Raw genomic sequence first — 23,608 nt, 5'->3', positions numbered from 1 at the left:
TTACTATAGACATCAAGAAAGCCAGTTCGTTGATTATTGATACGTTTTTCAACACTTTTGATTAACAGGGCAAAATAGAAATGGGCCTGTAACAGTTAGGATCAGTTTGATCTCCCCCTTTAAATAAAATATGCACTGTGGCTGCCTTTCAAGCAATGGGAACCTCCCCAGAGAGGAGAGACCGGTTAAAAAGGTCAGAGATGGGCTTGGCGATGATAGGGGCAGCAACCTTAAAGAAGAAAGGGTCTAAACCATCTGAACCAGATGTTTTTTTGGGGGTCGTTTAAGGATCTCCTTTAGCACCTCGGACTCAGTGACCGCCTGCAGGGAGAAACTTTGAAGCGGGACAGGGGGGAAAAGGGAGAAGCATCGGGATAGTCGCATTAGAAGGGGTGGGAGATGAGGAAATGTTGGACGGGCAAGGAGGAATGGCTGAGTCAAATAGGAATCCTGACTTAATGAAGTGGTGGTTGAAGAGCTCAGCCATGTGCTCCTTGTCAGTAACAACCACATCATCAACATTAAGGGACAAGGGCAGCTGTGAGTAGGAGAGTTTATTCTCCAGGTCTTTAACCGTTTTCCAGAACTTCTTGGGGTTAGACCCACAGAGAGAGAACTGCTCCTAAAGTAACTAACTTTGGCCTTCCGGATAGCCTTAGTGCACTTATTTGCCTGAACGAGAGCCAGTCAGCCTGAGTATGCATGTGCAGAGCGATTTACCAAATGGAATTCTCTATACAGGCAAGGGTCATGTTCACTAGGGCACACAACGGGAAAAGTAAATGAGGGTTTTTTTATTAGACAAGTCCAGGTAGTCCCTCCTTTTTTGAGAAAGTTTTCTTCAGTTTTGCACCTAATGAACACGACCCAGGCCAGGACAGTGTGACGTGGCCTTTGTGGGACTGTCTGTGACAGCCTGGCTCTCTGTGGCCCTCGGAGTGATTGAGTGAACATGTGAAGATGGAGAGAACATTAGAAAGATGGAGTGAGTGTGAGAAGATGGATGAGTGCTGTGGTCTGAGGCGGCGTGTGGCAGTGGCGGCACCTCTCGCCTGTCACTCTTCAAGGTTAATGACATGGTGCTGGATGGCCCTGGATGGAGTAGTCCTAGACAGCCAACTCGTGCTACCTGCCCCACACAGGACACAATGACAATGTAAGATGGTCCTGGATGAATGGAGAAGTCCTAGACAGTGTATTCACAAAGAGTCTCAGAGTAGTAGTTCTCGTATAGGATCAGTTTTTCTTTTTAGATCACAATGGCAAAAATTATATGGACGGGGAGAACTGATCCTAGATCAGCACTCCTACTCTGAGACTCTTTTTTTTAATACAGGCCCTGAGAGAATGAGAATCCGTCCCAGACAGCCTGAGTTTTGACAGTGAATTTCCATCAGGGACACCAAGCTCAAGGCTCTCACTTAAAGTAACAGCCCAATGAATATCTCACTTTTTGAAAGTTCATATTCTGTTACTCATATCCAAATAAAGTTGTTGACTCGTCATATACCTGTACACTATATATACAAAAGTATGAGGACACCCCTTTAAATGAGTGGATTCAGCTATTTCAGTCACACCCGTTGCTGACAGGTGTATAAAATCGAGCACACAACCATGCAATCTCCATAGACAAACATTGGCAGTAGAATGGCTTTACTGAAGAGCTCAGTGACTTTTAACGTGGCACTGTCATAGGATGCCACTTTTCCAACAAGTCAGTTCATCAAATGTCTGCCCTGTTAGAGCTGCCCCGGTCAACTGTAAGTGCTGTTATTTTGAAGTGGAAACGTCTAGGAGCAACAACGGCTCAGCCGAGAAGTTGGCTGGTGAACAAAGCCAGGTCTATACAGAAATGGTTTGTTGAGATCGGTGTGGAAGAACTTGACTGGCCTGCACAGAGCCCTGACCTCAACCCCATCGAACACCTTTGGAATGAATTGGAATGCCGACTGCGAGCAAGGCCTAATCGTCTAACGTCAGTGCCCGACCTCACTAATGCGCTTGTGACTGAATGGAAGCAAGTCCCTGCAGTAATGTTCCAACATCTAGTGGAAAGCCTTCCCGGAAGAGTGGAGGCTGTTCTAGCAGCAAAGGGGGGGACCAACTCCATATTAATGCCCATGATTTTGGAATGAGGTGTTCAACGAGCAGCTGTCCACATACTTTTGGTCATGTAGATTATTTGTGGCCAAAGCATAATAAATTGGAGAAAAAAAACGTCAAAAACCCTACCTCAAACTTGTATCTCAGATAGACAGTTTCAGAAATGTTTGCTATTTCCTCATAGAACATGTCATCTCCCTGAGGAGGATGAGCTGGCCATTCACCGGTCTACTTGCATACTTTTAATGACCACGCCCACACCATTCTGTTGTTGGCGTACGCCAACACCATTCCAACACAGAAAATATGCTTTTTAACATACATAATTTAAAAAAAATGGAAAGGAAAACTATTGCAGTCATATTGTTAGTAATTTATGTTATATTTCATAGAAATCTGGAAACATTAGGCAGTTACTTTAATGTGTGACAATGTTTAATCATCCTCTGCCATGTGAATGAATAACATGAACTTGAATTTTTAAACACAAAAAATCAACGTTGACTCCTGGACAGGGACACTCACCCTCTTGCTTTCTCGCTCTTTCCTCCTCTCCCCTCCCACCTCTGTCCTCACCTCTGTCCCTCTAGCTAAGGCATCTTGGGAATGACGAGGTGCACATTGTGTGGTCTGAGCATTCGCGGGACTACAGGAGAGGCATCATCCCTACGGAGTTTGGAGACGTCCTCATCATCATCTACCCCATGAAGAACCACATGTACAGCATCCAGATCCTCAAGAAGCCAGAGGTGGGTTCACACAAAAAAAAACAGTTTTACATCGGTTTTAATCATCACGTTGACATTAAGGTATCCTAGATCCCATTTCCTGCCATTGTTGCCTTGAGCAAGGCACTTAGGCCTAACTCCTAAACTGCACTAGGGGCACCGCACAATGGCTGACCCTGGCTTCCAATCCCTCTGGATATTTTTGTGAGTTTATTAAAGCTAAAAAGACACATTTCTGTGTTTTGAAAAATTACAATTGACAATATCACAGCTATCCCTGCTGCAGTGTTATATTGTAATAATTAAATAAACCAAATCAAAACAAATGTCTCGTGGTACTCCTGCTTCCTGCTCAGTTATGTCCGGCCTAATCGGATCAACAGGATTCTTAGAATTAAATTGCGGTATGGATATGGCTAGAAGATGGGTCTGTCCCTTCAGAGTCTGGGGAAATGTGGAAAGATGGACAGAAAAGAGGTCTGGCTTTTATGAAAGTCAATTATGGCACTGAAACAATAGGTTAATTTTATAAAATAACAAAAACATTATGTTGCATTGAACATTGCATTCCCTGGGATCTGATAGACGAAAACCACTTGTCACTGTTATAGTTTTATAAAGTTTCTTATTGTTATGGCTTTATCTAATCAATAGTAACTTACGGCGTTGTTTTCTCTCTCCTCCCTCCCCCTCTCTCTCTTCCCCCCCTTCTCTCCCTCACTCTACCCCCCTCTCTCCCTCTAGGTACCATTTTTCGGGCCCCTGTTCGATGGCGCCATAGTGGGTGAGAAGATCCTTCCCACCATGGTCCGGGCCACGGCTCTCAACGCCAGCAGGGCTCTTAAATCCCTCATCCCCCTTTACCAGAACTTGTATCCTTCTCCATCTTTCCATCTCCCTGCCATGGCCTGGCAGCACTCTCCAAACCACAACCCTGTCCAGCACCCTGCGTGTAGGGGGGGAGAAAAAGACACAACACACTCGCTAACTGATCTGTTATGCCTCTCCTCACCTATGGCCATGGCTGTCACGTTAATTGTTATTTTGCACTAGCAAGGGAGATCAGTCGAAGTGTGTGTGTGTGTGTGTGTGTGTGTGTGTGTGTGTGTGTGTGTGTGTGTGTGTGTGTGTGTGTGTGTGTGTGTGTGTGTGTGTGTGTCACCTTGCTGTGGAGACAGTGGAAGGCATGTAGAATTAATCCGGCTATAGCTCCTGTTATGTTGACTTGCTCCTGTTCTGAGGAGTGCGATAGATTGCCACACAGACCAGCTCCTCACTGCACTGCAGGCTCACAAGGCATAATGGTAGAACGGCGTCCTTCTCGCTCGATAATTATCGATGTCTCATCCCCTCCCGTGCTCATTTTCTCAACATGTAGAGCATCACATTCTGCTCGGTGCAAAGAGGTGACCGCATTTTTCTCCAGCAGAGAAACGACGATCATTGCCCATCGTCTCCTCACAGTGATTCAGAGCAATTTGCTTCAGTAGCGATTAATCTCTCGCCTCACTTGGGTGACTCACACCATCGCCAATAGCATGGCTTTTGAACTCTGTCTAGCACTAATGTTGATCATTTTGAATAGTAAAATCATTTTGGGGGGATTAAGTAGCTTTATTTTTGCCAAATTGTTTCTATATTGTCCAATGATAATAATGCTGTTTGTAACGATGTTACAAAATGAACATAATGTTAATATGAATGTTAATGCTTCTGTATTTTATGCCTGGAGTGAGTAGAAAAACCATCCATCAGTTTCTATGCCATGTAGAAATCAAATCAAATCTGTACAAAAGCACCACTTTTCCCTCTAGTCCAGTTTTCTTTTAGCTAATGATTTGTAATTTCACCTATACTTTTCTCCCCATTTCAGTCATTATTATTTTATATCTTCCTGGAAAGTGAGAGTCTGGTGACCACTCAAGCTCACATGCTCCAAATCCCCACCTCTAAATTCTCTATCTACCCTTTAAATACTCTATCAACCCTCTAACCCCTGTTTAAAAAAAAATATATAATAATGCTCGAAAACAAAGCAAAATATAGGGGGGTGAAAAGCGATTCTCATCTGCCATGTCCAATCTCGTGTGTGTGTGCGTGCATGCGCACAGCGCGGAGCACAGCGTGGTTCGATACTGGACTGAGCTATTGATTGGCGTGAGTTGCACCGGTCGATGGGCCTGACAGCCAGAATTACAGTAATCTGTCAATATCGACTGATGTCTTTCCAGACTACATCTTTCTCTATCTGCCTCTGTCTCCATCCCCCTCTCCTTTTTGTTTGTTTGTTTCTTATCCTTCTCTTCTTTTATTTTACTTCAGAAATAGAGAAGTCTTGTCTAGTCTTCCAGCAGGCAGCTAATTGAAGCCTCTTTAAGGAATGATTCATAGAAATTTTTTAAGCCATGCATGGGTCCGTGCGTGTTAAAGGAGAAGATCATTATTTTACAACTTGATAGTAGATGGTTCCTCACCCTGTATATAGTCTATGGGCCAGGAGAAACTGTAATTCATGGTTCAGTTTTCTTTAAACAGCCATTACAAACTTTCATGTTTATTAACAAAAAATATTTTACCTTTATTTAACCAGGTAGACCTGGCCAAGATGGAGCAAAGCAGTGCGACACAAACAGCACAGAGTTACACATGGATAAACAAACGTACAGTCAATAACACAATAGAAAAGTCTATATACAGTGTGTGCAAATGTAGTAAGATTAGGGAGGTAAGGCAATAAATAGGCCATAGTGGCGAAAGATTTAGCAATTAAACACTGGAGTGATAGATGTGATGAAGATGAATGTGCAAGTAGAGATACTGGGGTGCAAAGGAGCAAAAAAATAAATAACTAGGGGGATGAGGTTGTTGGGTGGGCAATTTACAGATGGGCTATGTACAGGTGCAATGATCGGTAAGCTGCTCTGACAGCTGATGCTTAAAGTTAGTGAGGGAGATGTGTCTCCAGCTTCAGTGATTTTTACAATTCGTTCCAGTCATTGGCAGCAGAGCACTGGAAGGAAAGGCGGCCAAAGAAGGAATTGGCTTTGGGGGCGACCAGTGAAATATACCTGCTGGAGTGCGTGCTACGGGTGGGTGCTGCTATGGTGACCAGTGAGCTGAGATAAGGCGGGGCTTTACCTAGCAAAGACCTTATAGATGACCTGGAGCCAGTGGGTTTGGCGACGAATTTGAAGCAAGGGCCAGCCAACAAGAGCATACAGGTCGCAGTGGTGGGTAGCATATGGGGCTTTGGTGACAAAACGGATGGCACTGTGTTAGACTACATCCAATTTGCTGAGTAGAGTGTTGGAGGCTATTTTGTAAATGACATTGCCGAAGTCAAGTGTCGGTAGGATAGTCAGTTTTACGAGGGTATGTTTGGCTGCATGAGTGAAGGATGCTTTGTTGCGAAATAGGAAGCCGATTCTAGATTTAATTTTGGATTGAAGATGCTTAATGTGAGTCTGGAAGGAGAGTTTACAGTCTAACCAGACACCTAGGTATTTGTAGTTGCCCACATATTCTAAGTCAGAACCGTCCAGAGTAGTGATGCTGGACGTGCGGGCGGGTGCGGACAGCGATTAGGTTGAAGAGCATGCATTTAGTTTTGCTTGCATTTAAGAGCAGTTGGAGGCCACGGAAGGAGTGTTGTATGACATTGAAGCTTGTCTCGGAGTTTGTTAACAGTGTCTAAAGAAGGGCCAGAAGTATACAGAATGGTGTCGTCTGCGTAGAGGTGGATCAGAGAATCACTAGCAGCAAGAGCGACATCATTGATGTATATAGAGAAGAGAGTCGGCCCGAGAATAGAACCCTGTGGCACCCAGTGGCGGTTCTAGACCATTTCAACTGGGGGGGCCAAGCTGGGGCCAGTTGTACTGTTAGAGGGGCCAGTTACATTAGACGTTATTGTTGTCATATCGTTTTCTTCACTGCATTGCAGGCATTAGCAGGCAAAAGACCATGTTCATAATCATTCAACAACAAAAAACTTGCAGATGCATGTGGTACGATACTGTTGTGTTCCGCCTAAAGCCGTCCCTCCAGAAATTGTGTGGGTTAAATTAGTGTTCCGCGTTGCCACTGTCTAATAACGAATGTAAAAAAAGAGCAATAGCAAAAATGTGTTATGTAAAAATTATTTCATACTCCACATTTAGGGGGGCCACAAGGGGGTCCCCCCAGAACCGCTAGTGGTGACACCGCCATAGAGATTGCCAGAGGTCTGGAAAACAGGCCCTCCGATTTGACACACTGAACTCTATCTGAGAAGTCGTTGGCGAACCAGGCGTGGCAGTCATTTGAGAAATCAAGGTTGTTGAGTCTGCCGATAAGAATGCTGTGATTGACAGAGTCGAAAGCCTTGGCCAGGTCGATGAATACGGCTGCACAGTATTGTCTTTTATTGACACTGAGCGGTACCTAACTTCAGCTAACTTTATCCACCGCCAGCTAAAAATCTATGGAAGTGATGGGGGCATGAGAGCATGTTTAATAAAAATGTCAAAATCATCTGAAATCAGCTCCATATTTAGTTTGATGTTACTTAAATGCCTCCATCAGTTCCATAGATGTTTAGCAAGCGGTGGCTAAAGTTAGCTGAAGTTACCATGTATAACATTTTCCTGGCCTATAGACTATTTTCTGGCTGAGGAACTATCTATCAAGTTGTAAAATAGTGAACTTCTCCTTTAAGGAAGCTGTTCTCCAAATGCTTTCGACTCAGGGGCTTTTAGCAAGCGCTGCAGCAGAAAGAATTGAGCAGTCCCAGAAGACCAGCAACACTGAGACAGACACTGAGCGGTACCTAGTTACCTATTGATAGCGCAGCAGAGCACAGCCATTCGTGTGTGTGTGTGTGTGGTTACCTGTTGATAGAGCACCTCCGACAGCTCGTTATTGTACACGGAACAATGTGAACAAACAGCATTATTGATTATTATAATTGTAATGCATTATTAGTGAAATCCACTGGAAGAAACAATTTCCTGTCTTCCTCTAAGGATGATGGGTTATTTCTTGTGTTCTGCAGTTTTAGTTCTTTGGTAGCTATTGTACAGTTTACCTATGAAGTATTGATAGAATTACATATTGAATCCCTATTTATTAAATGTATTGGTCTCTGTGAGTGGACTTATTTCAGGTAGTTCTTGCCTAGAGAGAACTGTAAAATGTACCTACCTTCCTGCCACCACCCCTGTACCTCTCTCTCTCCACCCCTGTATCTCTATCCCTCTCTCTGTCTCCGTCCACCATCCACCCTGTACCTCTCTCTCTCCACCCCTGTATCTCTATCCCTCTCTCTGTCTCCGTCCACCATCCACCCTGTACCTCTCTCTCTCCACCCCTGTATCTCTATCCCTCTCTCTGTCTCCGTCCACCATCCACCCTGTACCTCTCTCTCTCTTTGTCCACCGACCACCCTGTATCTTTCTCTCTCTTTGTCCACCATCCACCCTGTACCTCTCTCTTTCTCTCTCTTTGTCCACGAGCCTACCAGACAAGCTAAATGCCTTTTTATGCTCACTTCGAGGCAAGCAACACTAAAGCATGCTGTCCCGGATGACTGTGATCACTCTTCGTAGCCAATGTGAGCAAGACCTTTAAACACAAGGCCGCGGGGCCAGACGGATTACCAGGACGTGTACTCACAGCATGCGCGGATCAACTGGCAGGTGTCTTCACTGACATTTTCAACCTCTCCCTGACCGAGTCTGTAATACCTACATGTTTCAAGCAGACCACCATAGTCCCTGTGCCCAAGAAAGCAAAGGTAACCTGCCTAAATGACTAAATGACACTTCATGGCTACGCCGGTAGCCATGAAGTGCTTTGAAAGGCTGGTCATGACCCACATCAAAACACTAGACCCACTCCAATTCGCATACCGCACCAACAGATCCACAGATGACGCAATCTCAATCACTCCACACTGCCCTTTTCCACCTGGACAAGAGGCACAATTACGTAAGAATACTGTTCATTGACTACAGCTCAGCGTTCAACACCATAGTGCCCACTAAGCTCATCACTAAGCTAAGGACACTGGGACTAAACACCACCTAAGTGTAGGCAACAACACATGTGCCATGCTGATCCTCAACACTGGGGCCCCTCAGGGGTGCGTGCTTAGTCCCCTCCTGTACTCCCTCTTCACCCATTACTGCGTGGACAAGCAACTCCAACACCATCATTAAGTTTGCTGAGAACACAACAGTGGTAGGCCTGATCACCGACAACGATGATACATCCTATAGGGAGGAGGTCAGAGACCTGGCAGTGTGGTGCCAGGACAACAACCTCTCCCTCAATGTGAGCAAGACAAAGGAGCTGATCGTGGTCTACAGGAGAAGGAGGGCCGAACAGGCTCCCATTAACATCGCCGAGGCTGTAGTGGAGCGGGTCGAGAGCTTCAAGTTCATTGGTGTCCACATCACCAACAAACTATCATGGTCCAAACACAACAAGACATTCGTGAAGAGGGTACGACAACACCTTTTCCCCCTCAGGAGACTGAAAAGATTTAGCATGGGTCCCCCAGATCTTAACCTCATTGCTGCTGTGATGGCACACTGGTATTTCACCCAATAGATATGGGAGTTTATCAGAATTTGATTTGTTTTCGATTCTTTGTGGATCTGTGTAATCAAAGGGAAATACAGTGCATTTGGAAAGTATTCAGACCCCTTGACTTTTTCCACATGTTACGTTACAGCCTTATTCTAAAATTGATTAAATAGCTTTTTTCCCTCATCAAGCTACACACAATACATCATAATGACAAAGCAAAAACAGGTTCTTAGAAATTATATTTTAAAAAAAAGAACTAACATTTACATAGGTTTTCAGACCCTTTACTCAGTACTTTATTGAAGCACCTTTTGGCAGCGATTACAGCCTTGAATCTTTTTAGGTATGACGCTACAAGCTTGCCACACCTGTATTTGAGGAGTTTCTCCCATTCTTCTCTGCAGATCATCTCAAGCTCTGTCAGGTTGGATGGGGAGCGTTGCTGCACAGCTATTTTCAGGTCTCTCCACAGCTATTTTCAGGTCTCTCCAAAGCTGTTAGATCGGGTTCAAGTCCAGGCTTTGGCTGGGCCACTCAAGGACATTCAGAGACTTGTCCCGAAGCCACTCCTGCGTTGTCTTGGCTGTGTGCTTCTGGGTCGTTGTCCTGTTGGAAGGTGAACCTTCGCCCCAGTCTGAGGTCCTGAGCGCTCTAGAGCAGTTTTTCATCAAGGATCTCTCTGTACTTTGCTCCGTTCATCTTTCCCTCGATCCTGACGAGTCTCCCAGTCCCTGTCGCTGAAAAACATTCTCACAGTATGATGCTGCCACCCCAATGCTTCACCGTAGGGATGGTGTCAGGTTTCCTCCAGATGTGGCGATTGGCATTCAGGCCAAAGAGTTCAATCTTGGTTTCATCAGACCAGATAATATTGTTTCTCATGGTCTGAGAGTCCTTTAAGTGCCTTTTGGCAAACTCCAAGTGGACTGTCATGTGCCTTTTACTGAGGAGTGGCTTCCGTCTGGCCACTCTACTGTAAAGGCCTGATTGGTGGAGTGTTGCAGAGATGGTTGTCCTTCTGGAAGGTTCTCCCATCTCCACAGAGGAACTCTGGAGCTCCATCAGAGTGACCATTGGGTTCTTGGTCACCTCCCTGACCAAGGCCCTTCTCCCCTGATTGCCCAGTTTGGCCAGGTGGCCAGCTCTAGGAAGAGTCTTGGTGGTTCCAAACTTTTTCCATTTAAGAATGATGGAGGTCACTGTATTCAATGATGTAGAAATGTTTTGGTACCCTTCCCCAGATCTGTGCCTCGACACAATCCTGTCTCTGAGCTCTACAGATAATTACTTCGACCTCATGGCTTGGCTTTTGCTCTGACATGCACTGTCAACTGTTGGACCTTATATAGACAGGTGTGTGACTTTCCACATGTCCAATCAATTGAATTTAGCACAGGTGGACTCCAATCAACTTGTAGAAACAGCTCAAGGATGTAGCAAAGGGTCTGAATATTTATGTATATAAGGTATTTCTGTGTTATATTTTTTATACATTTGCAAATATTTCTAAAAACCTGTTTTTGCTTTTTCATTATGGGGTATTGTGTGTAGATTGAGGATTTGATTCATTTAATTCATTTTTGAACAAGGCTGTAACGTAACACAATTTGGGGAAAGGGAAGGGGTCTGAATACTTTCTGAATGCACTGTATGTGTCTCTAATATGGTCCTACATTTGGCAGAAGGTTAGGAAGTGCATCTGTTTCCACCTCCTTTCGTGGGCAGTGTGCACATAGCCTGTCTTCTCTTGATAGCCAGGTCTGCATACGGCGGCCTCTCAGTAGCAAGGCTATGCTCACTGAGTCTGTACACAGTCAAATATTTCCTTAATTTTGTGTCCGTCAAAGTGGTCAAGTATTCTGCCACTGTGTACTCTCAGTTTAGGGCCAAATAGCATTCTAGTTTGCTCTGTTTTTTTTTGTTCTTTCCAATGTGTTAAGTATCTTTGTGTTTTCTTAAGACTTAGTTGGGTCTAATTATGTTGCTCTGTAGGGTCTGTTTGTGTTTGTGAGCAGAGCCCCAGAACCAGCTTGCTTAGGGGACTCTTCTCCAGGTAGGTGATGGCTTTGTTATGGAAGGCTTGCTAATCGCTTCCTTTTAGGTGGTTGTAGAACATAACGGCTCTTTGCTGGATTTTGATCATTTGTGGGTATCGGCCTAATTCTGCTCTGCATGCATTATTTGGTGTTTTACGTTGTACACAGAGGATGTTTTTGCAGAATTCTGCATGCCGTGTCAATTTGATATTTGTCCCATTTAGTGAATTCTTTGTTGGTGAGCGGACCACAGACCTCACAACTATAACGTATTTTTAGCCAGATCCTAATTGGTATGTCGAATTGTATGTTTCTTTTGATGGCGTAAAGGCCCTTCTTGCCTTGTCTCTCGGATCGTTCACAGCTTTGTGGAAGTTACCTGTGGCGCTGATGTTTAGGCCAATGTATGTATCTAGATGGAATTTGTATTCATGGTCCTGGCAACTTAACCTTTTTTGGAAGACCATTATTTTTGTCTTACTGAGATTTACTATCAGGGCCCAAGTATGTGCAGTAGATCTAAGTGCTGCTGTAGATCCTCCTTGGTTGGGGACAGAAGCAACAGATCATCAGCAAACTGTAGATATTTGACTTCAGATTCTAGTAGGGTGAGGCCGGGGGCTGCAGACTCAAATTTGTCTGCACTTTTGTGAATTGTGGAGGCCAGGTCATCTTATTCAGCACTCAATCACTCTCCTTCTTGGTCAAATAGTCCTTACACAGCCTGGTAGTGTGTTGGGTCATTGTCCTGTTGAAAAACAAAGGATAGTCCCACTAAGTTCAAACCAGATGGGATGGCGTATCACTGCAGAATGCTGTGGTAGCCATGCTGGTTAAGTGTGCCTTGAATTCTAAATAAATCACTGACAGTGTCACCAGCAAAGCACCATCCATGCTTCACTGTGGGAACCACACATGCAGAGATCTGTTCACCTACTCCGCGTCTCACAAAGACTCGGCAGTTGGAATCAAAAATCTCCAATTTGGAGTTTTCCGTGGTCTAATGTCCATTGCTCGTGTTTCTTCGCCCAAGCAAGTCTATTCTTATTATTGGTGTCCTTTAATAGTGATTTCTTTACAGCTATTTGACCATGAAGGCCTAATTCACGCAGTTTCCTCTGAACAATTGATGTTGAGATGTCTGTTACTCTGGGAAGCATTTGTTTGGCCTGCAATTTCAAATATACTGTTTTAGGTTTTCTACTGCCAAGTTCACTGTTTTAATTTTTTTTTGTAGGTTTCCACACTACTTTTCTTCCATCTATTGCATTTCTTAATATTTTTCTGTTCCTTTGACTTTGAGTATTGCACTGTTCAAGTAGACTGTGATTTTGCTGTGATCTGATAGGGGTGTCAGGGGGCTTACTGTGAACACTCTGAGAGCCTTTGGGTTGAGGTCAGTGATAAAGTAGTCTACAGTACTACTGCCAAGAGATGAGCTATAAGTGTACCTACCATAGGAGTCCCTCGAAGCCTACCATTGACTATGTACATACCCAGCGTGCGACAGAGCTGCAGGAGTTGTGACCCGTTTTTGTTGGTTATGTTGTCATAGTTGTGTCTAGGGGGGCATATGAGGGAGGGAATGCTGTCACCTCCGGGTATGTGTTTGTCATCCTGTGTACTAAAGGTTCTTGTCCAGTTCTGCCATTTAGGTCACCACAGACTAGTACATGTCCCGGGCCTGGAAATGATTGATCTCCTCCTCTAGGATGGAGATGCTGTCTTCATTAAAGTATTGGGATTCTAGTGATGGGATATAGGTAGCCCACAGGATTATTTTTTTTCTGTTGAGATCATTTCCTTTTGAATTTTTAGCCAAATGTAAAATGTTACTGTTTTGATTAAAACCTGTCTGGGCTAGGGGGCAGTATTTTCACGACCGGATGAAAAACGTACCCAATTTCAACAGGTTACTACTCTGGCCCAGAAACTAGAATATGCATATTATTAGTAGATTTGGATAGAAAACACTCTGAAGTTTCTAAAACTGTTTGAATGGTGTCTAAATATAACAGAACTCATATGGCAGGCAAAAACCTGAGGAAAAATACAAGCAGGAAATGAAAATCTTGTGCCTGTACTTTTTTCAAGTCATTGCCAATGGAACACACAATGACTAAGGATTCATTTTGCACTTCCTACGGCTTCCACTAGATGTCAACAGTCTTTAGAAAGTTGTTTGAGGCGTCTACGATGAACAGAGACCGAATGAGAAGGCTCGTCAACGCGCACTTCATTGGTGCGCGTTGACGAGGGAGGAACCTCTGTTCCAAAAACGTTTTTCAAGACACAGGAACCGTCCGGTTGAAATATTACTGAATCTTCACGTTCTAAAGGCCCTAAAGATTGATGCTATACAACGTTTGACGTGTTTGAACGGACGTAAATAGATTTTTTTTTTTACTTTTCGTCGTCACATTTTCCGCGCGCTTCCTACATTCGGAGTAGCTGAACTGAACGCGCGAACAACAAGGAGTTATTTGGACATAAATTATGAACTTTATCGAACAAAACAACATTTGTTATGGATCTGGGATTCCTGGAAGTGCCTTCTGATATAGATTATTAAAGGTAAGTAAATATTTCTAATGCTATTTATGCATTTAGATGACTCCAAAATGGCGGCTATCTGTATTGCGTAGTGTATTTTTCTGATCACAGTACTCAGTTTATTGCAAAGTGTGCTTTCCCAGTAAAGTTATTTTGAAATCTGTCAATGCGGTTGTATTCAGGAGATGTTAATCTATAATTCTTTGAATAACAGTTGAATATTTTGTCAACGTTTATGACGAGTATTTTTGTAAATTGTAGTGATGATTCACCGGCAGTTTTGGGGGAAATACATTTTCTGAACGTCACGCGCAGATGTAAAATGCTGTTTTTAGATATAAATATGAACTTGATAGAACAAAAAAATGCATGTATTGTCTAACATAATATCCTAGGAGTGGCATCTGATGAAGATTGTCAAAGGTTAGTGCATAATTTTAGCTGGTTTTCTGCTTTTGGTGACACCTGTCCTTGCATTGAAAATGGCTGTGTAATTTTTTGTCTATGTATTGTCCTAACATAATCTAACTTTATGCTTTCGCCGTAAAGCCTTTTTGAAATCGGACAACGTGGTTGGATTAAGGAGATGTTTATCTTTCAAATGGTGTAAAATAGTTGATTTTTTGAGAAATTAAAATTACAAGATTTTTGCTATCTTGTCAAGCAATCTCGTTACCGGGATGAGAATGGGAAGGGGGTCCCCTAGAGGTTAATTTAATTGGGTGAGTTAGGTCTGCTCCATACCAAATTAGCATACCCTTTGAGTCCCTTCCCTGTTTTCCACCTGGTAGTTTGGTTGATGGGACTACCAGCTCTCTGTAAACTAGAGCGCAACCAGTGGGTCCATCTCCTCTATACCATGTTTTTTGTAGGATTACAATGTCTGAATTTCTGATTTCTTTGGTGAAGTCCAGATTCCTTCTCTTTAGGCCAAAGGCAGATGACCTTAGGCCTTGGATATTCCAGGATGAGAGAGTGAGAGCTTTGTGTTTCATAAAGTGTCTGTTTTTAGTTGTGTGGTTTAGCCTCAGACCAGTGAGTGTGAGCGGGGTCCTGGCGAAGGTGGGTACTGCTGCCTTGTATAGGTGGACCTTGTCGTAAAGGCTGTTCAAGTCCAGGGTGGCGTGGTGGGCCAGGTAAACATTTGGTTTTGAGGCACAGTCGCGGGAAATACTTGCGTTTACCCACAGTATGGTAGCAGGGTTGAAATCTTCTCGTGGTAGCAGTGTGGAGATAAACACTTGTGCGTTGGCGAAAGTAGAAGAAGCTTTTTCAATCACTCCCTTGAGTGCTGTGACCACCCTTTCCTGCTGTGTTCTCAGGTCGTTGGTGCCTGTGTATATTATTATGTGTCTGGGTGGACCTAGTTGGTCCTCAGACAGAAGGTGTAGGGCGCTGGATGTTTGGACACTGTGTTTGGGTAAAAAAAAAGTCGGAAGTTTACATACACCTTAGCCAAATACATTTAAACTCAGTTTTTAACAATTCCTGACATTTAATCCTTGTAAAGATTCCCTGTCTTTGGTCAGTAAGGATCACCACTTTATTTTAAGAATGTGAAATGTCAGAATAATAGTAGAGAATGATTTATTTCAGCTTTTATTTCTTTCATCACATTCCCAGTGGGTCAGAAGTTTACATACACACAATTAGTATTTGGTAGCATTGCCTTTAAATTGTTTAACTTGGGTCAAACCTTTCGGGTAGCGTTTCACAAGCTTCCCACAATAAGTTGGGTGAATTTTGACCCATTCCTCCTGACAGACCTGGTGTAACTGAGTCAGGTTTGTAGGCCACCTTGCTTGCACACACTTTTTCAGTTCTGCCCACAAATGTTCTATAGGATTGAGGTCAGGGCTTTGTGATGGCCACTCCAATACCTTGACATTTTTGTCCTTAAGCCATTTTGCCACAACTTTGGAAGTATGCTTGGGGTCATTGTCCATTTGGAAGACCCATTTGCGACCAAGCTTTAACTTCCTGACTGATGTCTTGAAATGTTGCTTCAATATATCCATATAATTTTCCTTCTCATGATGCCATCTAGTTTGTGAAGTGAACCAGTCCCTCCTGCAGCAAAGCACCCCCACACATGATGCTGCCACCCCCGTGCTTCGCGGTTGGGATGGTTTTCTTCGGCTTGCAAGCCTCCCCCTTTTTCCTCCAAATATAATGATGGTCATTATGGCCAAACAGTTCTATTTTTGTTTCATCCAACCAGAGGACATTAATCCAAAAGTACAATCTTTGTCCCCATGTGCATTGGCATACCGTAGTCTGGCTTTTTTATGGCGGTTTTGGAGCAGTGGCTTCTTCCTTGTTGAGCGGGCTTTCAGGTTATGTCGATATAGGACTTGTTTTACTGTGGATATAGATACTTTTGTACCTCTTTCCTCCAGCATCTTCACAAGGTCCTTTGCTGCTGTTCTGGGATTGGTTTGCACTTTTCGCACAAAATTCTGAGATCTTGGCTGATTTCTTTTGATTTTCCCATGATGTCAAGCAAAGAGGCACTGAGTTTGAAGGTAGGCGTTGAAATACATCCATACGTACAACTACAATTGACTCAAATTATGTCAATTAGCCTATCAGAAGCTTCTAAAGCCATGACATCATTTTCTGGAATCTTCCAAGCTGTTTAAAGGCACAGTCAACTTAGTTTATGTAAACTTCTGACCCACTGGAATTGTGATACCGTGAAATATAAGTGAAATAATCTGTCTGTAAACAATTGTTGGAAAAATTACTTGTGCCATGTACAAAGTAGATGTCCTAATCGACTTTCCAAAACTATAGTTTATTAACAAGAAATTTGTGGAGTGGTGAAAAACGAGTTTTAATGACTCCAACCTAAGTGTATGTAAACTTCCGACTTCAACTGTATATTTCCCATTTGAGTCCATAAGGAGTATAATCTGTGGCTTGTGTGTTCTCAGTGGGTGGAGGGGGTTGGGTCCCCTGGGCTTTGGGTTCTTCATTTATCTGTCCTGCTGTGGTGTCAAGACATTGGTCAGGGTCTGAGGTGGGCTGTTCTGCTGGCTTCTCGGCGGGGGTGGCCAGATGTCTAATGGGTTGTTCTATGTCATCTTTCTCACCTTCTCCTCTAGTGCTCTCATCTTCTCCTTCTGCCGCTCCTGCTCTTTCTCCTATTGAAGTTGTCTCACCACAGTCCAGAGTGCAGACGTTTCTTTCTCCCCCTCCGAGTCTGGTTGAGGGGGTGTTGTTGTGCTGGACTGTTGTCTGGGTCTGTGCTGACTGGAGTGTGTTCACCTGCTGTTCCAGCTTCACCTGCCTTACCTCCAGCTGGGTGAAATCATCCTTCATTTCAGTGAGGGAGTAGTGCACTGTGCTGGGAGGTTGACTTTCCGCTTGGGGTGGCTCGTCTGTGGGGTTGTTTAAAGAAACGGTCTGGTCTGACTTGCTCGAGGTGGGAGAGTCTTCCTCGAGAGCGCTTCTTCTGTTGCGCTCCCTCTTTGATTCTGTGGAAATCCATCTGAAACTGTTTAGGGTTGACCTGTTCTGTTCCAGACTTGTTCAGGTAGACATTAGCTGACTCAAAGTCCTCGTTGTCTAGTGTCCTGAGTTTCCACCCAATGCTAACACCACCACCCCCCCCCCCCCCCCACCCCCTTGACAGAGGGTTAGTGTGTTAATATAGCACTGTGCCATGCCAGGGGATGGTTTGTGTGGAAGGTTAAGTTGCTTATGTTCCCATTTGTGTAGCAGTCAGCAAAAAATGTCTCTGGATTGTCCATGAGGAGCTTATTTTTGTACTTTTTCTGTGCCTTCTAATTTTTTACATCCAAGGGTTAGTGTATTGTGATGACCTCTGCACAGAGGGAAGCTATGAAGAAGGGGGCCTCAAAGGCCTCTGCATTTGGGTAGGGGAGGCTGTGAAACTCTCATTGTTGGGCTGAAGGGCTTTGACACCCTTACTTCACACCTCAGTGATAATTGAAGTTGCAGCCAGATCTGTTTTGTCCTAGCAAGCTTGGTAGCCTTAACTTAGCATTCAGTCCTTATGAAATAAATTACAATCTATTTTTGTTTTTCTTCTTGCCTTTAAAAGTAACTTCAGGCTAAACGTTACTCACTCAGTTCCAGGTGTTTTCAGGTTTCTGTTGTACTTCTTTTGCTGGTCGTTGGTTTCCAGAGTATTTGCTGTATAGTCCTTGGGAATAAGAATCTAATTTGATCCAAAATCAGGTTGTAGGTTTGGAGTTTTGATTTGGAGTAAAGGTTATGTTGTGGAGGGTAGTATCCTGTATAAGTCCTTGTGAAAAAATCTAAATAAACTCTAAATCTATCTTTTTGTAAAAGCGTGCTGAAAAATTCAGCCACTAATCTGCTCATGACATCTCTCTCTGTCCACCATCCACCCTGTACCTCTCTCCCTCTCTCTCCTTCCTTCCGTGTGTCCGTCTTTCTGTCTGTCCATCCCATCCAGCCTGTACCACTCTCTCTGTCCACTGACACCTTGTACCTCTCTCCTGCACGTGCCCGCCGACCCCTCTCTCTCCTCCACACTAAGTTCCTCCTCTTGGCCCTGGGGCTCGTCCATCTGCCTCCTCCACTCACTGATCCCTCATTTACCATGACTGTGAAATCAGTGCTTGAAAGGGAGAAAATGGCCCCCTTTTTCTGCTGCTGGTCTTAATGTCTGGTGGACTCAAATGGCAGAAAGCTGCTACAGTACCTGGCATCAGGCAGTGCTAAGAATCATGACACATCATGGAGCTGCTGGGCGAGCACAGTCAGAGAGGCAGAAAGAGAGCGAGAGGGCCTCGGAAGCCACTCCTCAGTAATAGACAAGACAAAAAAAACAAGATTCTCTAGTCTGATGAAACCAAGATTTAACTATTTAACTGGCCAAGCGCCACATCTGGAGGAAACCTGTCACCATCCCTACAGTGAAGCATGGTGTTGGCAGCATCATGCTGTGGGGATGTTTTTCAGTGGCAGAGACTGGGAGACTAGTCCGGTTTGAGGGGAAAGATGATTGGAGCAAAGTACAGAGACCTGAAAATAGCTGTGCAGCGACGCTCCCCATTCAACCTGAAAGAGCTTGAGAGGATCTGCAGAGAAGAATGGGAGTAGGTACCAGGCGCACTGGGTTGTCAAGTACTGGAACAGTTTCATTTGGGTTTTTCACGGTCAACTGTTTCCCATTAAGAATGGTCCACCACCCAAGGCACATCCAGCCAACTTGACAACTGTGGGAAGCATTGGAGTCAACATGGGCCAGCATCCCTGTGGAATGCTTTCGACACCTTGAGTCCATTCCCCGACTAATTGAGGCAGCGCTGAGGGCAAAAGGGGTGCAACTCAATATTAGGAAGGTGTTCCTAATGTTTTGTACACTCAGTGTGTAACCAAATGACAGTACATGTACTACTAGTGACATATGTAATGGGGAATTTATCAAATGAAAATAAAAAGGGCAAACAATTCAGACCATGAAACAATGAATGCGCAAGAATTGGCGGGAGACAGCTGAGCCATTCTGGAGAGAGACTGGCCTATATCTTCACCACACACCCCTCCCCTTCTTGTCTCAACATATAAAATTATACTCAAGACACATATTTTAGATGCTTTTCACTGACAGCCGCAACTCAGTAATGACCTACGCCTATTGCCACGCGCGCTGCCCAAATTGCGGGATTCCCAAATAGGTTTAGGCCTACGAGCTTGTGATTTGAAACAAAACACAGCATTTTGTTTTTTAAAGAGGCTAATTATCCTCGATTTCATTTACTTCCCTATTGGACCCATTGCTATACCATTTTTCTCTTGTTCTATTGGTTTTCATTATCAACTTTCTTTCGTTGTCCAGAATCCAAAGGAGGATTGTAGTCATATTCGCAACCCATTCTAGTTGTTGGATCGTTAGATTCCCCCTCTTTCTAAGTTTCTAGTAGAGATTTTCATCTCTGTCACATATGGAGCCGCTATCAGGTTCGCGGTTTAGAATGGTGTTTTCCCGCTAATTGAATTTTGGCAATTTTTTTAAAAATGTTTTATTGGCTGCTTCATTACATGAGTTGCATGTTCTAATAATATGTATAACCATAATCTAAATGTGATTTCTGTCATTCTGATCATTGTGGGTAGACTCCCTCAAATGGCTGGTAAATTAAAATCTTCCCAGTCACATTGTCCATCGCCACATTTTCATAACAGAAACCTTGTTGTGCGGTTGCATTCACACCAACCAGCCAGTTTGGGGATCTGTTCTGCAGCAGTCACACACAACACACACCCTCTAGATCCTCAGCCCTCCTTCCCACTGCATCCCAGTGCATTTGGGGGCTGTGTGATTTAAATGGTTTTTAGTGAGTGAAGATCACGGCTGGGGGAAAGATGTTTGCTTGATCAGCACAGGACAGGTTAGCTGTTACCACACTGTTTAGTTAGTGTTAGAATGTTTGGGGGTGATTAAAGCTAGGTTGACCTCTCTGACCTTGGGGCCAGGGGGCTCGACCATCCACCCCCTCTACAGGACCCCTCTACAGCTGTTGGACCATGTGGTCCATCCGAGCTGAGGCCCCCTGATAACATTCACCAACCTCCGGTCTCACTCACCCCCCCCCCCCCCCACACACACACACACACGTCTCCCTCTATTTTGCCTATCTGATCTGTCTGGCTTGAGGCTGGGGATGAGAGACTGCTCTCAAGCTGTTTGGAAAGCTGGAAGGCAGAGTCAAATGTAACTGTGAGCCACAGCCACCTTCCATCTGTCAGTGGCCGATTGTGGAGCCGGAGAAACAATGTTGGTTGAGGAGGAGGATGAAGGGGAGAGAGAGAGGAGAGTCGCTAAGCGATTTTACCATTGGCCCTGCCAGTCCAGTGGTGTGTGAATGTGAGCCAGTAAGAGACTGGCAGTAGGGGGAGCCTCTCTCACTCTCTCTCTCACATACACTCTGGCTTCTGATTGGCAGCGATAACTGCCCTGCTGCTGGGGTCAGCATATGGTGGAGCATGATAGTGGAGGGGGAGAGGCAGAGGGAAGGTGAGGAGAGAGGCAGGGGGAGAGAGGCTGGGGGGGAGGGAGGGAGGGAGGCAGAGGGGGAGAGAGAGGGAGGGTTAGGTCAGTGCCTCCCTCCCTAACTGAGCTGATTAAAGGTTTGGGCATGGGCTCCTTTTGTCTCTCTCCCTCCCCTCCCCCCACACACACACAGCCAGGCGCAGCCAAACGCCTAACAGGCAGTGCAGCCACACACTGCCAGCTCTCACGATGGGCCCTATTGTGTTCCAGTACTGCGGCAGCCTGGTGTGTGTGTGTGTGTGTGTGTGTGAGAGAGACGGGGGGGGGGGGGGGTGCTTAGCTAATTGTTTCCTGTCAAAGAAGGTGGGAGTAAAGAAAGAAAAGGGGAGGCGGGCTCACCACTAATCTCGCTCTCCCACTCTTCTTCTCTCTGTTTGCTCTAACTGGCTCTGACCCTAGCTGCTCTGTCCTCCTGACCACTGTGATGCTGATGATTCAGATTTATTTCTTTAGCACAGACATCATCTGTACACTAATTCAGATATATCACTCTACTGCCGTGCTCTCTCATAAAGCAGTCAATTTAGTTAAGAAATATTAGATCTAGTTATCAATCTAATTGCGTTCTAATGTAAAATGAAATCAAGATGCATTGACGAACACATTCTTTTCCTATGCATAATTATTTTCCTAATGCCGTATTTATGCCTATTTATACAGCTGATAACAGTGTATACAGTTGAAGTCGGAAGTTTACATACACTTAGGTTGGTGTCATTAAAACTCATTTTTCAACCACTCCACAAATTTCTTGTTAACAAACTATAGTTTTGTCAAGTCGGTTAGGACATCTACTTTGTGCATGACACAAGTAATTTTTCCAACAATTGTTTACAGACAGATTATTTAACTTATAATTCACGGTATCACAATTCCAGTGGGTCAGAAGTTTACATAAACTAAGTTGACTGTGCCTTTAAACAGCTTGGGAAATTCCAGAAAATGTCATGGCTTTAGAAGCTTCTGATAGGCTAATTGACATAATTTGAGTCAATTGTAGGTGTACGTGTGGATGTATTTCAACGCCTACCTTCAAACTCAGTGCCTCTTTGCTTGACTTCATGGGAAAATCAAAAGAAATCAGCCAAGACCTCAAAAGCTAAATTGTAGACCTCCACAAGACTGGTTCAGCCTTGGGGGCAATTTCCAAACGCCTGAAGGTACCACGTTCATCTGTACAAACAATAGTGCGTAAGTATAAACACCATGGGACCATGCAGCTGGCATACCGCTCAGGAAGGAGACACGTTATGTCTCCTAGAGATGAACGTACTTTGGTGCGAGAAGTGCAAATCAATCCCAGAACAACAGCAAAGGACCTTGTGAAAATGCTGGAGGAAACAGGTTCAAAAGTATCTATATCCACAGTAAAACGATTCCTATATCGACATAACCTGAAAGGCCGAGAAGCCACTGCTCCAAAACCGCCATCAAAAAGCCAGACTACAGTTTGCAACTGCACATGGGTACAAAGATTGTACTTTTTGGAGAACTGTCCTCTGGTCTGATGAAACAAAAATAGAACTGTTTGGCCATAATGACCATCGTTATGTTTGGAGGAAAAAGGGGGATGCTTGCAAGCTGAAGAACACCATCCCAACCGTGAAGCACGGGGGTGGCAGCATCATGTTATGGGGGTGCTTTGCTGCAGGACGGACTGGTTCACTTCACAAAATAGATGGCATCATGAGGCAGGAAAATTATTTGAATATATTGAAGCAACATCTCAAGACATCAGTCAGGAAGTTAAAACTTCCAAATGGGCAATGACCCCAAGCATACTTCCAAAGTTGTGGCAAAATGGCTTAAGGACAACAAAGTCAAGGTATTGGAGGGGGCATCACAAAGCCCAGACCTCAATCCAATAGAAAATGTGTGGGCAGAACTGAAAAAGCTTGTGCAAGAGAGCCAAGCTGCAAACCTGACTCAGTTACACCAGCTCTGTCAGGTGAATTTTGGCCCATTCCTCCTAACTTATTGTGGGAAGCTTGTGGAAGGCTACCTGAAACGTTTGACCCAAGTTAAACAATTTAAAGGCAATGCTACCAAATACTAATTGAGTGTATGTAAACTTCTGACCCACTGGGAATGTGATGAAAGAAATAAAAGCTGAACTAAATCATTCTCTCTACTGTTATTTTGACATTTCACATTTTTAAAATAAAGTGGTGATCCTAACTGACCTAAGACAGGGAATTTTTACTAGGATTAAATGTCAGGAATTGTGAAAAACTGAGTTTAAATGTATTTGGCTAAGGTGTATGTGAACTTCTGACTTCAACTGTATGTGACGTCTTCAAACTTGTTGATTCTTCTCCTAATGAATTAATGTGCCTCAGCGTCAGAGCTGTGCCCACACATTGGGGGGGGGGGGGGGGGGGATTCGCGTAGCTGACCCGCAGTATGCATGTAAACTTCCGTCCTCTAATTCATGAATCATTATTCCCATGTATGTTTCCTCCTGCCCGTGATAACATTAGCACTCCCCCCGCTTCGCCTTTAAACATGAAGTAAATGTTGAATTTGTGACAGCAGGCAGTGTGAGCAGTGAGCACCATCTCTCC

At 44.2% G+C, this 23,608-nt stretch overlaps 1 protein-coding gene across 12 annotated transcripts in view; it reads left to right on the top strand.

Annotated features, from left to right (window-relative positions):
• Positions 1-23,608, top strand: part of LOC115162131 (ral GTPase-activating protein subunit alpha-1) — a 116,515-nt gene that overhangs the window by 76,484 nt on the left and 16,423 nt on the right. For all 12 annotated transcript variants that reach the window (XR_003869487.1, XM_029713135.1, XM_029713143.1 and 9 more), the window contains 2 exons: positions 2,697-2,855; positions 3,579-3,706. Coding sequence is in view for 11 of the 12 variants with exons in the window: in XM_029713135.1 (XP_029568995.1) it covers positions 2,697-2,855; positions 3,579-3,706 (287 nt within the window). In the remaining variant the exon portion in view is untranslated. The remainder of the gene's footprint in view (positions 1-2,696; positions 2,856-3,578; positions 3,707-23,608) is intronic.

The sequence above is a fragment of the Salmo trutta genome, chromosome 25, assembly GCF_901001165.1.
Source record: "Salmo trutta chromosome 25, fSalTru1.1, whole genome shotgun sequence".
Classification (NCBI taxonomy): domain Eukaryota; kingdom Metazoa; phylum Chordata; class Actinopteri; order Salmoniformes; family Salmonidae; genus Salmo; species Salmo trutta.
This window is presented reverse-complemented; position numbering and strand designations above follow the sequence as displayed.